Consider the following 15100-nt stretch of genomic DNA (forward strand, 5'->3'; position numbering starts at 1 on the left):
ATTGCTGCTGACATTTTTACTTTTTTTGTTATTAATCGAAATGTAACGATTTTTTTGCAAAAAAATGACATTTTTCACTTTCAGCTGTAAAATTTAGCAAAAAAAACGACATCCATATATACATTTTTTGCTAAATTTATAGTTCTACATGTCTTTGATAAAAAAAAAATGTTTGGGCAAAAAAAAATGGTTTGGGTAAAAGTTATAGCATTTACAAACTATGGTACAAAAATGTGAATTTCCGCTTTTTGAAACAGCTCTGACTTTCTGAGCACCTGTCATGATTCCTGAGGTTCTACAATGCCCAAACAGTAGAAAAACCCCACAAATTACCCCATTTCGGAAAGTAGACACCCTAAGGTATTCGCTGATGGGCATAGTGAGTTCATAGAACTTTTTATTTTTTGTCACAAGTTAGCGGAAAATGATGATGATTTTATTTTTTTTATTTTTTCTTACAAAGTCTCATATTCCACTAACTTGCGACAAAAAATAAAAAATTCTAGGAACTCACCATGCCCCTCACAGAATACCTTGGGGTGTCTTCTTTCCAAAATGGGGTCACTTGTGGCGTAGTTATACTGCCCTGGCAATTTTGGGGCCCAAATGTGTGAGAAGAACTTTGCAATCAAAATGTGTAAAAAATGACCGGTGAAATCCAAAAGGTGCACTTTGGAATATGCGCCCCTTTGCCCACCTTGGCAGCAAAAAAGTGTGACACATCTGGTATCGCCGTACTCAGGAGAAGTTGGGGAATGTGTTTTGGGGTGTCATTTTACATATACCCATGCTGGGTGAGAAAAATATCTTGGTCAAATGCCAACTTTGTATAAAAAAATGGGAAAAGTAGTCTTTTGCCAAGATATTTCTCTCATCCAGCATGGTTATATGTAAAATGACACCCCAAAACACATTCCCCAACTTCTCCTGAGTACGGCAATACCAGATGTGTCACACTTTTTTGCAGCCAAGGTGGGCAAAGGGGCACATATTCCAAAGTGCACCTTTCAGATTTTGCAGGCCATTTTTTACACATTTTGATTGCAAGGTACTTCTCACACATTTGGGCCCCTAAATTGCCAGGGCAGTATAGCTACGCCACAAGTGACCCCATTTTGGAAAGAAGACACCCCAAGGTATTCCGTGAGGGGCATGGCGAGTTCCTAGAATTTTTTATTTTTTGTCACAAGTTAGCGGAAAATAATGATTTTTTTTTTTTCTCTTTTTTCCTTACAAAGTCTCATATTCCACTAACTTGCGACAAAAAATAAAAAATTCTAGGAACTCGCCATTCCCCTCACGGAATACCTTGGGGTGTCTTCTTTCCAAAATGGGGTCACTTGTGGCGTAGTTATACTGCCCTGGCAATTTAGGGGCCCATATGTGTGAGAAGTACTTTGCAATCAAAATCTGTAAAAAATGACCGGTGAAATCCGAAAGGTGCACTTTCGAATATGTGCCCCTTTGCCCACCTTGGCTGCAAAAAAGTGTCACACATCTGGTATCGCCGTACTCAGGAGAAGTTGGGGAATGTGATTTGGGGTGTCATTTTACATATACCCATGCTGGGTGAGAGAAATATCTTGGCAAAAGACAACTTTTCCCATTTTTTTTATACAAAGTTGGCATTTGACCAAGATATTTTTCTCACCCAGCATGGGTATATGTAAAATGACACCCCAAAACACATTGCCCAACTTCTCCTGAGTACGGCGATACCAGATGTGTCACACTTTTTTGCTGCCAAGGTGGGCAAAGGGGCACATATTCCAAAGTGCACCTTTCGGATTTTGCAGGGCATTTTTTACACATTTTGATTGCAAAGTTCTTCTCACACATTTGGGCCCCTAAATTGCCAGGGCAGTATAACTACCCCACAAGTGACCCCATTTTGGAAAGAAGACACCCCAAGGTATTCCGTGAGGGGCATGGCGAGTTCCTAGAATTTTTTATTTTTTGTCGCAAGTTAGTGGAATATGAGACTTTGTAAGGAAAAAAGAAAAAAAAAGAAAAATCATCATTTTCCGCTAAATTGTGACAAAAAATAAAAAATTCTAGGAACTCGCCGTGCCCCCCACGGAATACCTTGGGGTGTCTTCTTTCCAAAATGGGGTCACTTGTGGTGTAGTTATACTGCCCTGGCAATTTAGGGGCCCAAATGTGTAAGAAGTACCTTGCAATCAAAATGTGTAAAAAAAATGGCCTGCGAAATCCGAAAGGTGCCCCTTTGCCCACCTTGGCTGCAAAAAAGTGTCACACATGTGGTATCGCCGTACTCAGGAGAAGTTGGGCAATGTGTTTTGGGGGGTCATTTTACATATACCCATGCTGGGTGAGAGAAATATCTTGGCAAAAGACAACTTTTCCCATTTTTTTATACAAAGTTGGCATTTGACCAAGATATTTTTCTCACCCAGCATGGGTATATGTAAAATGACACCCCAAAACACATTCCCCAACTTCTCCTGAGTACGGTGATACCAGATGTGTGACACTTTTTTGCAGCCTAGATGCGCAAAGGGGCCCAAATTCCTTTTAGGAGGGCATTTTTAGACATTTGGATCCCAGACTTCTTCTCACACTTTCGGGCCCATTAAAAGCCAGGGCAGTATAAATACCCCACATGTGACCCCACTTTGGAAAGAAGACACCCCAAGGTATTCAATGAGGGGCATGGCGAGTTACTAGAATTTTTATTTTTTTGCATAAGTTAGCGGATATTGATTTTTTTTTTGTTTTTTTCTCACAAAGTCTCACTTTCCGCTAACTTAGGACAAAAATTTCAATCTTTCATGGACTCAATATGCCCCTCACGGAATACCTTGGGGTGTCTTCTTTCCGAAATGGGGTCACATGTGGGGTATTTATACTGCCCTCGCTTTTTAGGGGCCCTAAAGCGTGAGAAGAAGTCTGGAATATAAATGTCTAAAAATGTTTACTCATTTGGATTCCGTGAGGGGTATGGTGCGTCCATGTGAGATTTTATTTTTTGACACAAGTTAGTGGAATATGAGATTTTGTAAGAAAAAACAAAAACAAAAACAAACAAAAAATTTCCGCTAACTTGTGCCCAAAAAAATGTCTGAATGGAGCCTTACCGGGGGGGGGGGGGGGGGGGTGATCAATGACAGGGGGATGATCAATGACAGGGGGGTGATCACCCATATAGACTCCCTGATCACCCCCCTGTCATTGATCACCCCCCCTGTAAGGCTCCATTCAGACATCCGCATGATTTTTTACGGATCCATGGATACATGGATCGGATCCGCAAAACGCATGCGGACGTCTGAATGGAGCCTTACAGGGGGGTTATCAATGACAGGGGGTGATCAGGGTAATCAGGGTGATCACCCCCCTGTCACTGATCACCCCCCCTGTAAGGCTCCATTCAGACATCCGCATGATTTTTTACGGATCCATGGATACATGGATCGGATCCACAGAACGCATGCGGACGTCTGAATGGAGCCTTACAGGGGGGTTATCAATGACAGGGGGTGATCAGGGTAATCAGGGTGATCACCCCCCTGTCACTGATCACCCCCCCTGTAAGGCTCCATTCAGACATCCGCATGATTTTTTACGGATCCATGGATACATGGATCGGATCCACAGAACGCATGCGGACGTCTGAATGGAGCCTTACAGGGGGGTTATCAATGACAGGGGGTGATCAGGGTAATCAGGGTGATCACCCCCCTGTCACTGATCACCCCCCCTGTAAGGCTCCATTCAGACATCCGCATGATTTTTTACGGATCCATGGATCGGATCCACAAAACGCATGCGGACGTCTGAATGGAGCCTTACAGGGGGGTTATCAATGACAGGGGATGATCAGGGTGATCACCCCCCTGTCACTGATCACCCCCCCTGTAAGGCTCCATTCAGACATCCGCATGATTTTTTACGGATCCATGGATACATGGATCGGATCCACAAAACGCATGCGGACGTCTGAATGGAGCCTTACAGGGGGGTTATCAATGACAGGGGATGATCAGGGTGATCACCCCCCTGTCACTGATCACCCCCCCTGTAAGGCTCCATTCAGACATCCGCATGATTTTTTACGGATCCATGGATACATGGATCGGATCCAGAGAACGCATGCGGACGTCTGAATGGAGCCTTACAGGGGGGTTATCAATGACAGGGGGTGATCAGGGTGATCACCCCCCTGTCACTGATCACCCCCCCTGTAAGGCTCCATTCAGACGTCCGCATGATTTTTACGGATCCATGGATACATGGATCGGATCCGTAAAAATCATGCGGACGTCTGAATGGAGCCTTACAGGGGAGTGATCAATGACAGGGGGGTGATCAATGACAGGGGGTGATCAGGGAGTGTATATGGGTGATCACCCGCCTGTCATTGATCACCCCCCTGTAAGGCTCCATTCAGACGTCCGTATGCTTTTTGCGGATCCGATCCATGTATCCGTGGATCCGTAAAAATCATACGGACGTCTGAACGGAGCCTGACAGGGGGGTGATCAATGACAGGGCGGTGATCAATGACAGGGGGGTGATCAGGGAGTTTATATGGGGTTAATAAGTGACGGGGGGGGGGGTGTAGTGTAGTGTAGTGTGGTGTTTGGTGGGACTGTACTGACCTACCTGAGTCCTATGGTGGTCGATCCTAACAAAAGGGACCACCAGAGGACCAGGTAGGAGGTATATTAGACGCCTTTATGAAAACAGCGTCTAATATACCTGTTAGGGCTTAAAAAATTCGGATCTCCAGCCTGCCAGCGAACGATCGCCGCTGGCAGGCTGGAGATCCACTCGCTTACCTTCCGTTCCTGTGAGCGCGCGCGCCTGTGCGCGCGCGTTCACAGGAAATCTCGCGTCTCGCGAGAAGACGCGTATATGCGTCCAGGAGGAATAAAGCAACCACCTCCCGGACGCATATACGCGTACAGCGGTCGGGAGGTGGTTAAAGGGATTGTCATATATTATTTTTTTTTAAGCAAGGATGCTATTAGAATATTAATTATAATTAAAAAAAACTTATACTCATTGTCCTCAGTCTCCTCATTTCAACCAACACCGATGCATCCTCCCCACTGGGCTTTGTCTTCCTGACTGCAGCGGTAGCATGCTCATATATCACATGTGACTACTGTAGCCAATCACTGACCTCAGGAGTCTTATACTGTATACTGCTGAGGTCAGTGATAGGCTAAAGCGTTCATGTGCAGTATAAGAGGGCAAGTCATTTCTGCTGCCAAAAACACAACATAAAAGCTACAGCAGTGGGGAGGATCAGAGTATTTTAGGGTACAGCTACACTGTGACAGCTGTCGCAGCCAGGTACTCAAAGTAACAGTGAACCCATAGAAATGCATTTGATAGCAGCGATCATCCCAAAAAATCCAACGCTGCTGGATTTCTTGCAACATGCACGGTGATCCAATTTACTTCTATGGAGTCACTGGCTGTGAGGTAGTCGCGCAGCCAGTGTAGTAGTATACCCATATTCTTATAGCTTTCTAATAATTTTCCTGTCTTTTTATGTAAGAAAAAAATACTCATTTAACTATTTGTGCTGACTACAAAAGGACAGCATTTTGTACTTCAGTTTTAATTTAGTAACTGTCAATAATTAAAAAAATATTGTTTTCCCTCTGTTATTGGGTTCCCTCTGTATCCTGACTGGTTCCCAGGGCTCTGATACGTTGATATGACATCCTGTGGCCTTGTAAATTCTCCCAGTACTGTAATAGAGAGCCGCCTGAAAAGCTGTGCCTGAAGCAAGGCTTGATAGGTATTTTGTAAAAATCCCATAGACTGCAATAGTATACTATTGAAGTCTTTGGTACAAGGGATCAGAAGATTACATATATATATATATATATATATATATATATATATATATGTATAAGTCCTCTAAAGGAACTAAAAATTACAATAAAACAATGTAAAAAAAATATTTAAATGTCATCCTCTTTTCCAATTTTACATTTAAAAATGAATAAGCAATTCAAAAACATCCAAACTATTAAAATATTAAATAATATATTCCTGCAGTTCCTCAGTTTTTTGGTCACCTCCCCAAAACAATTGAAAAAAAAGGATGAAAAAATTACAGCTCGTCCTGAAAAATGAGCTCTGTAAACAGAAATATTAATTGAAGTTACAGTGTGGCAATGCAAAGAAAAAAATGTTTTTTTGAAAGTTTTTATTTTTTAAATGCAAACATAGTAAAAATTATATAGATTTTGTATTGCCATAATAGTACTGACCCACAGAATAAGGTCTTTGTGTCATTTTTAGTGCACAGTGAATACCATAGCAAAACCCCAAAAGCCTGGGTGTAATTTTAACTTTTTTCCTAATTAACCCCAAGAAGATTTGTTTTCCAGTGCAAGCTATGGTAAATTAAATAATGCCATTAAAAAATACAGCTTGTCCTGCAAAAAACAAGCCACCAATGTGCCCTGAAAGCATTAATTTAAAAAAAATGTCTATTTAATGTTGTTTTAGAACATTTTTCAATTCTATGCCATATACACCATTTTAAATAATCAAATACCTTCCAAAAACCGCCTCTGCCCACAGTAATTATGGATAACGCCACAGAGAAATATAATCAAATCAAAATGCAAAACCTTTTGGTTCGAGTTTGGTGCTCAGGCATTTAATAAAGCTTTTGAAAGGCTGCAGGGCAGCCAATCAACAAGCTTTTAAGCTGTGGGCATTTAGAAGCCATCACAGCCATGCCTAGTAATGGCATGGCTGTGACTGGACAGTGCATCATGTGACCCAACCTCTATACAAGCTGATTCACGTGGTAATCACAGCTCCAAGTGGCTTTGGATAAGTCTCTATGAGATTGCCACATCTTACCACTGGGATTTTTGCCCATTCCTCCTTGCAAAACTCCTCTAGCTGCTTCAGGTTGGATGGTTTGCGCTTGTGAACAGCAATCTTTAAGTCTGACCACAGAATTTCTATTATTGAGATCTGGGCTTTGACTAGGCCATTCCAACACATTTACATGTTCCCCCTCAAATAACTCAAGTGTTGCTTTAGCAGTGTGTTTGGGTACATTGTTCTGCTGGAAGGTGAACCTCCGTCCTAGCCTCAATTCACACACAGAGTGGTACAGGTTTTGCTCAAAAATATCCCTGTATTTAGCATCATCCATCTTTCCCTCAACTCTTTCCCAGTCCCTGATGCTGAAAAACATCCCCACAGCATGATGCTGCCACCGCCATGTTTCACTGTGGGGATGGTGTTCTTTGGGTGATGTGTTAGGTTTGCGCCAGACATAGCGTTTTCTTTGATGGTCGAAAAGTTAAATTTTAGTCTCATCTACCAGAGCACCTTCTTTACATAAATTTTCGGAGTCTCCCACATGCCTTTTTGCAAACTCACAACGTGCATTTTAGTTTTTAGCTGAAAGTGATGGCTTTCTTCTGGCCACTCTGCCATAAAGCCCAACTCTATGGAGCGTATGGCCTATTGTCATCCTATTTACAGATACTCAAGTCTTTGCGGTGGAACTCTGCAGCTCCTCGTTACCTTAAATCTCTGTGCTGCCTCTATGATTAATGCCCTCCTTGCCCGGTCTGAGTTTTGGTGGGTGGCCGTCTCATGGAAGGTTTGTTTTTGTGCGATGTTTTTTCAATTTGGTTATGATAGATTTGATGGTGCTCCTGGAGATCATCAAAGATTTGGATATTTTTTCAGAACCTAACCCTGACTTTTAATTTTTAACAACATTTTCCCTTAATTGTTTGGAGAGTTCCTTGATCTTCATGGTAGTGTTTGGTTAGTGATGCCTCTTGCTTAAGTGTTGCAGCCTCTGGGGCCTTTCAACAAAAGGTATGTATATGTAATGACAGATCATGTGACACTTAGATTCCACACAGGTGGACATCATTTCACTAATTATGTGACTTCTGAAGGTAATTGGTTGCACCAGAGCTTTTTATGGGCTTCCTAACAAAGGGGGTGAATACATACGTAGATGCCAATTTTCTGTTTTCTATTTATAAACAATAGTTTTATTTATATATTTTTCTCATTTCACTTCATCAACTAAGACTATTGTGTTCTGATCCATCACATAAAATTCAGATTAACAAAACATTGAACTTAAGGCTGTAATGAAAAAAGTCAAGGGGATAAATACTTTTGCAAGGCACTGTATATAGATAAAATCATACTTCTGATATATATGAATGCATAATATGTGGAAAACTACTACCGATGTTTTTTAACCACAATATATTTACATATATTATCATATATTATATATTCTAAATATATAATAATATATGTAAATATATTATGGCTTAAAATTTTATAAAATCCAGCTGATGTTTCTGCCGGGACTTGAACTCACAACCTTCTACATTAGAGCCAAGAACCTTAAACACTACACTACAAAGCTGCATGTTAACCTGCAGTTAAATATAAAATGATACTTCTGATATACAGATGAAAGAAAAAGTATGTGAACCGTTTGAAATTATATGGATTTCTGCACAAATCATAAAATGTGATCTGATCCTTATCTAAGTCAATCACAGTCTGCTTAAAATAATAACACACAAATAATTAAATGTTACCGTGTTTTTATTGAACACACCATGTAAACATTCACAGTGAAGGTGGAAAAAGTATGTGAACCCTTGGATTTAATAACTGGTTGAACCTCCTTTGGCAGCAATAACTTCAACCAAACATTTCCTGTAGTTGCAGATCAGACGTGCACAATGATCAGGAGAAATTCTTGACCATTCCTCTTTACAGAACTGTTTCAGTTCGGCAATATTCTTGGGATGTCTGGTGTGAATCGCTTTCTTGAGGTCATGCCACAGCATCTCAATCAGGTTGAGGTCAGGACTGGGCCACTCCAGAAGGCATATTTTCTTATGGTTAAGCCATTCTGTTGTTGATTTATTTCTATGCTTTGGGTCGTTGTCCTGTTGCAACACCATTCTTCTGTTGAGCTTCAGCTGGTGGACAGATGGCCTTAAGTTCTCCTGCAAAATGTTTTGATAAACTTGGGAATTCATTTTTCCTTCGATGATAGGAATCCGTCCAGGCCCTGACACAGCAAAGCAGCCCCAAACCATGATGCCCCCACCACCATACTTCACAGTTGGGATGAGGTTTTGATGTTGGTGTGCTGTGCCTCTTTTTCTCCACACATAGTGTTGTGTGTTTCTTCCAAACAACTCAACTTTTGTTTCATCTGTCCACAGAATATTTTGCCAGTACTGCTGTGGAACATCCGGGTGCTCTTGTGCAAACTGTAAACATGCAGAAATGTTTTTTTTTTTTTTTTTACAGCAGTGGCTTCTTCAGTGGTATCCTCCCATGAAATCCATTCTTGTTTAGTGTTTTACGTATCGTAGATTCACTAACAGGAATGCTAGCATATGCCAGAGACTTTTGTAAGTCTTTAGCTGACACTCTAGGATTCTTCTTCACCTCATTGAGCAGTCTGCGCTGTGTTCTTGCAGTCATCTTTAGAGGACGGCCACTCCTAGGGAGAGTAGCAGCAGTGCTTAACTTTCTCCATTTATAGACAATTTGTCTTACCGTGGACTGATGAACAGCAAGGCTTTTGGAGATACTTTTATAACCCTTTCCAGCTTTATGCAAGTCAACAATTCTTAATCGTAGGTCTTCTGAGAGCTCTTTTGTGTGAGGCATTATTCACATCAGGTAATGCTTCTTGTGAAAAGCAAACCCGGAACTGGTGTGTGTATTTTATAGGGCAGTGCAGCTGTAACCAACACCTCCAATCTCATCTCATTGATTGGACTCCAGTTGGCTGACACCTCACTCTAATTAGCTCTTGGAGATGTCATTAGTTTAGGGGTTCACATACTTTTTCCACCTGCACTGTGAATATTTACATGGTGTGTTCAATAAAAAACATGGTAAAATGTAATTCTTTGTGTGTTATTAGTTTAAGCAGACTGTGATTGTCTATTGTTATGACTTAGATGAAGATCAGATCACATTTTATTACCAATTTGTGCAGAAATCCATATAATTCCAAAGGGTTCACATACTATTTCATGCAACTGTATATATGTAGTCAGAGCAGGGACTCCAAAGCTCGGACTTACACTGGGGCATTCCCCCCACTGTACAGCGATCTTCTGCATATACCTGGTTTAATGCTCGGGTTCTCCCATTGACTTCCATTGTGCATCCCAAAGTGTTCTACTCGAACACCAGAGCACCCAAGCACTTTGGTGCTCGATCAACACTAGTGTGAGAGATACGTGCACTTTATACATGACAGGGAAATTAATATAGTTAGGCTGAATTCACACGGCCATGTTTGACGGCCGTGAGCAGTCCGTGGAACCATTGGCTGGATTCCTGCTGAGAGCAGGAGCGCACGGCGTCATTGGTTGCTATGACGCCGTACGCTTCCTGCTGCCGCCGGAATACAGTAATACACTGGTATGATCTATACCAGTGTATTACTGTACTGCGGCGGCAGCAAGAAGCGCACAGGTCATAGCAACCAATGACGCCGTGCACTCCTGCTCTCAACAGGATGGCAGGCCGTGTTACCACGGACCACTCTCGGCCAGGGAACACGGCCGTGTGCATTCGGCCTCAATCTGACTATTAGTTCAGCTGGTGACATATACCCATTTTTGGTGTGAGATATACGTGCACTGCATAATGTGACAGGAATATTAATATAGTTAATCCGTCTGTAAGTTTGGTGGGTGACATATACCCATTTTTGGTGTGAGGTACACCTGCATTGCATATGTGACAGGGAAATTAATATAGTTAATCCGTCTGTTAGTTCGGTGGGTGACATTCACATTTTTGGTGGGAGGTACACCTGCACTGCATACGTGACAAGGAAATTAACAGAATGAGGAGAGCATCAAATAAGGGACGTGACCCATGGTCGTGGTGCTGCTGGTGCTGGTAGAGCTCCTGTTGCAGGGAGAGGACATGGTCGATCTGTGCCAGCTACACTCTCAAATGAAAAAACTCCAAATTGGGCACATGGCCTGAGCTTGCTCTTTACGCCTTAGAGGTGCTGTCCTGCCCTGCGGCCAGTGTATTGTCCGAACGTGTGTTTAGCACAGCAGGGGGGGTAATCACAGACAAGCGCAGCCGCCTGTCCACAGCCAACATGGACAAGCTCACATTCATTAAAATGAACCAGGCATGGATCCCACAGGACTTGTCCGTACCCTTGTGCTAAGTAGACAAGCGTACTGGCCGCACCCAGCCATGGTTATACTCCAGCGCACTTTCTCTTTGCATTCTCTTTTCTATTTTCCAATGTTTTGGGGTCTTCCCAAATTTATTACAATAAATAAATAAATAAAAATATAAAAATACAAAAACAGTGTTGTCTACCTCCTCCTCCACAGCTGCTTCCACCTACACCGCCACATCCACCGCCTCCTCAACCTCCTACTCCATTTTTACCTCTGCCTCCTACCTCAAGATTATTATTTTTTTCTATTCTAGATTATCCACATTTGTTTTCAGGGCAACTGCCCTGCTCTTACCCCCATTTTTCTTCCTTTTGCAGCCCTCTAGCACTTACTAAGACTATTTTACAGCCATTTTAGTGCACCAAAGTTCAGGTCCCCATTGACTTCAATGGGGTTCGGGTTCGAGTTCGGGTCAAGTTCGGGTCCCGAACCCTTACTTTGACCCAAAGTTTGGCCAAACCCGGCAAACCCGAACATCCATGGGTCCACTCATCCCTACTTTTGGGCGGTCACATTAAAGTTTTTTCATTCCAAGAACAACATAAAAGCTGTATTAGCTAGAATACACAATAAGATTAATGCTCTCATGTGTCACGGAATAATAAAAATACTAAGTTCTCGTCTTTTAACCTGAATTTACAAAACGGACACAATACATTTTGTTTGAAGCTACGAATTAAGTGGACAAAGGCAGAAAAATTAGAGATGAGATATTTACCCTGCTAAATGCCAATAAAAAGTCAAGTCTCCCGGAGTGCCTCATGCAGTGCCGCAACTTCCAGTAAATGAGATGCTCCCATGCGAACACCAGAAGACTCAATCCCATTGCGACAAGAAGCATGTAGAAGACCCCCGCCATGTTGTCAATGTCCAGTTTGCTGCTCATAACTTCAATCTTGTCATTGTGACAAATCCCTGATAGCCAAAGTCTTTCCAGCATCTCAATCTCATCTGTAGAGGAAAGTGAAAAAGTCATAAAAATAGGAAACATATGTAGCGTAAGACATGTGAATGAATTGAAAGCATTTCAGAAGTTAATTCCTTCAGCAGTACATAATATGTAATGACAAGATCATGTATTTGAACTCAAACACTCTTTTTTGTATTACAAAGGTACCTTAGAAGAAAAATAGCTAACTATCCTATTTATGCATTTTGAATCACATTGAGCAATATGGAAATAGAAAATGGAAGTTATTCATCAGGAAACAAAAGAGCAAAAAGACCACTATTGTCTGCTTAGGTGTATATAAAACAGGGTGCACTAAGCGGATGGGTGGGATGTGAGTATTGCAGCTGTAGAATGAGTCCTATAATGTGGCCATCTGAAAAAAAGCTAAATACTTGGGGTATTATTGCTATGTTAGAGCTTATTCAAATGTCTGTAACAATGTTCGTTACTAGACAGTATTTCACCCGTGAAGATAGCTGCAAAGGGTTTGTTGTTGTTGGTCTAAATGTCCTTATTTTGCTCTCTGTGTCTACTGCAAGAATGAAAAGGAATTTTCAACTCAATCCAGAACAACCCATGCAATCCATGTTCTGTCAGTGGCTTTTACAGACCCATAGACTTTAATAGTCTGCACCACAGAACAAGGTAGGGGATGTCTCATTGATTTTCAACTGACTGTGGATGATGTGTGAATAAACACAATTATATGAATGGATAAGTTGTTGTCTGTGAAGAACAGGGATAGTAAACGCCTTTGGTTCACTGGCATGTGAATGAGGCTACATGCACACGACAGTGAAAAAAAATAATGTCCATTAGTGTGTGCATAGTTTTTCAGGCCTCGTATCCGTTTTCAATGGCTGTCTCGCATCTATTCTTAATGGCCATTAAGGCTTCTTTCACACTGTCATTAGAATTGTCCGGCAGGCTGTTCCATGAGGGGAAAAGCCTGCTGGATCCGTACTAACGTTTGCACACGTGTACTGCCGGAAGTCCGCCCTATTTACTATAATGGGGACGGGCTGGAGATGCGGCAAGCTGTGTTTTTTGTCCGGCCACCTCTTGCATGTTTGCCGTGCTGTGGCTGCATCTCCTAAAAACAGATGCCTTGCATTTTTTATTATAAACTCAGCCCCTGCAGTGTCCTCTGTAGATAATATATATTATATGATGTCTCCGTCTTCTCCCCACCTCCAATAGTGCCAAAATAAAATACTCACGTCATCTACTTGCACATGATGGAACACTCACTCTGCACTGGAGACACCAGGACCTGACACATCCAGTGTCATGACATCTCAACACTGAGAGTGTAGGTCCTGCTGCTTTAAGTGTGGGCCGAGTGTTCCAGTGTGCAAGTGGATGAGTTGAGTTTTTTGTTGAAATTCTAACTACTGAAAGGCCCTTTTTTGACATAGCATATGCTTTTTTAATGGTTCTTAGTGCACTCATATCTAAACAGCCATTAAAAATGGGCCCATTAATTTCAATGGGGTCCATATGGCCATGAAAATGGCCAAAAATAGTAAATGCTCTATTTTGTGACGGCTGCTACTCACTGGCCTTTAAAATAGCGGCCATGTCAATAGCCCCATAGACTTTAATTTTAAAATGGTAGTGTGACAGCTGTTACTTAAAAGGCTGTCCCACAGTTATTTTTCCTGTTTGTATGCATGACGCCTTGTATGCAAGTTTTGCCTTAATAAACTGTTAAATACCAGTAAAGTCAACCATGCTTGGAAACAAATATATAGCTTTTGCCGAGTCTTGGTTTTCTCTTCACATTTATTCCAGCCAAGGAAGCAATGCCATACTATTACTAGATCATAGTTAAAGTGTAGTTATGCAAATTAGCTGTTTTAAGTCCTGCTAATGAAAAGTAATTATAATATTTTTTTAAATAGCCGGAAAAAAAAGGCTGAATGTCTATTAGATACATAAAACATTTTTAAGATTTTGTGATGAAAGTTATTGTATGTAGTTTAACTAAATTAGCTAAATTAAGGTTGTTATACATATAAGAGCAGGGTTCAGCAACTACAGTACTCCATGTCTTGCTGAAACTACAACTCCCAGCATGCACACTTCTCCCAGAGAAGTAAATGAAGAATGTCAGAAGTTGTAGTTTCACAACAGATCGCATTTGGGATTTGCTGAACCATGCGTTCATGACCAACTGACCATCTAATGTGTACTGGATGTTTTGCTGGATACCTTGTTTTCAAGGGGGACAAACCACTGCCAGAGGTGCCTGTAAGCAGTGTACTCTGAGAATACATGCAAGCTTGGCTGAATAGGTAGATTGGGAGGAATGGCTTGTTTGGCTGACAGCTATTGAAAGTGTATGGCAGCTATCTTTACATAAGCTAAGAATATTGATTATTACAGAAAATTTCCTAAAAGCTAAAAATTCCTTTTTTTAAGTTGGACTCAAACCACAATTCAGATCTGAATCAGTCATACAAATACAACTGGTGCCTACTTATAATAGAGATCAATGGTATAGCACTGTGATATCTGACATTTCCCAAGTAGTATTTTACTTCCTGCTAAAAATTATGGATTTTCCGATAGAGGCTCTGAACAGAATAGGCCCTGCGGTATTGAAATTGGTTTATCTGCCTTGAAATAGTTGTGGGTAGAGATGAGCGAAGTTATGGAAAATTCCATTCGGCTGCTTCGCCGGATATTACAAACAAATTCACTTTGTGCCTAAATACTTAATCACAAAGTGCATTTTTTGCATGTAGTGGGCACAATGACGGGTAACGGCGATTGCACCTCCACGATCATAGAACCCCTTTTGATGCCGCGTTCATTGTTGATTGTGGCATCTGAGATGAAAAATGAGGTCTTTTAGGAGTTAATCAGTACTAGAAAAAAAAAAAAAATCTCCCCTTATCCATTTGATCGC

The 15100-nt window shown here is 41.5% G+C and overlaps 1 protein-coding gene across 1 annotated transcript in view; it reads right to left on the reverse strand.

Moving 5' to 3' along the window:
- Positions 1 to 15100, reverse strand: part of GRIN2D (glutamate ionotropic receptor NMDA type subunit 2D) — a 456113-nt gene that overhangs the window by 21837 nt on the left and 419176 nt on the right. The window contains exon 12 of the mRNA XM_044277508.1: positions 11953 to 12185. Within this exon, the coding sequence (XP_044133443.1) occupies positions 11953 to 12185 (233 nt within the window). The remainder of the gene's footprint in view (positions 1 to 11952; positions 12186 to 15100) is intronic.

This window comes from Bufo gargarizans, chromosome 2, assembly GCF_014858855.1.
Source record: "Bufo gargarizans isolate SCDJY-AF-19 chromosome 2, ASM1485885v1, whole genome shotgun sequence".
In the NCBI taxonomy this organism is placed as follows: Eukaryota; Metazoa; Chordata; class Amphibia; order Anura; family Bufonidae; genus Bufo; species Bufo gargarizans.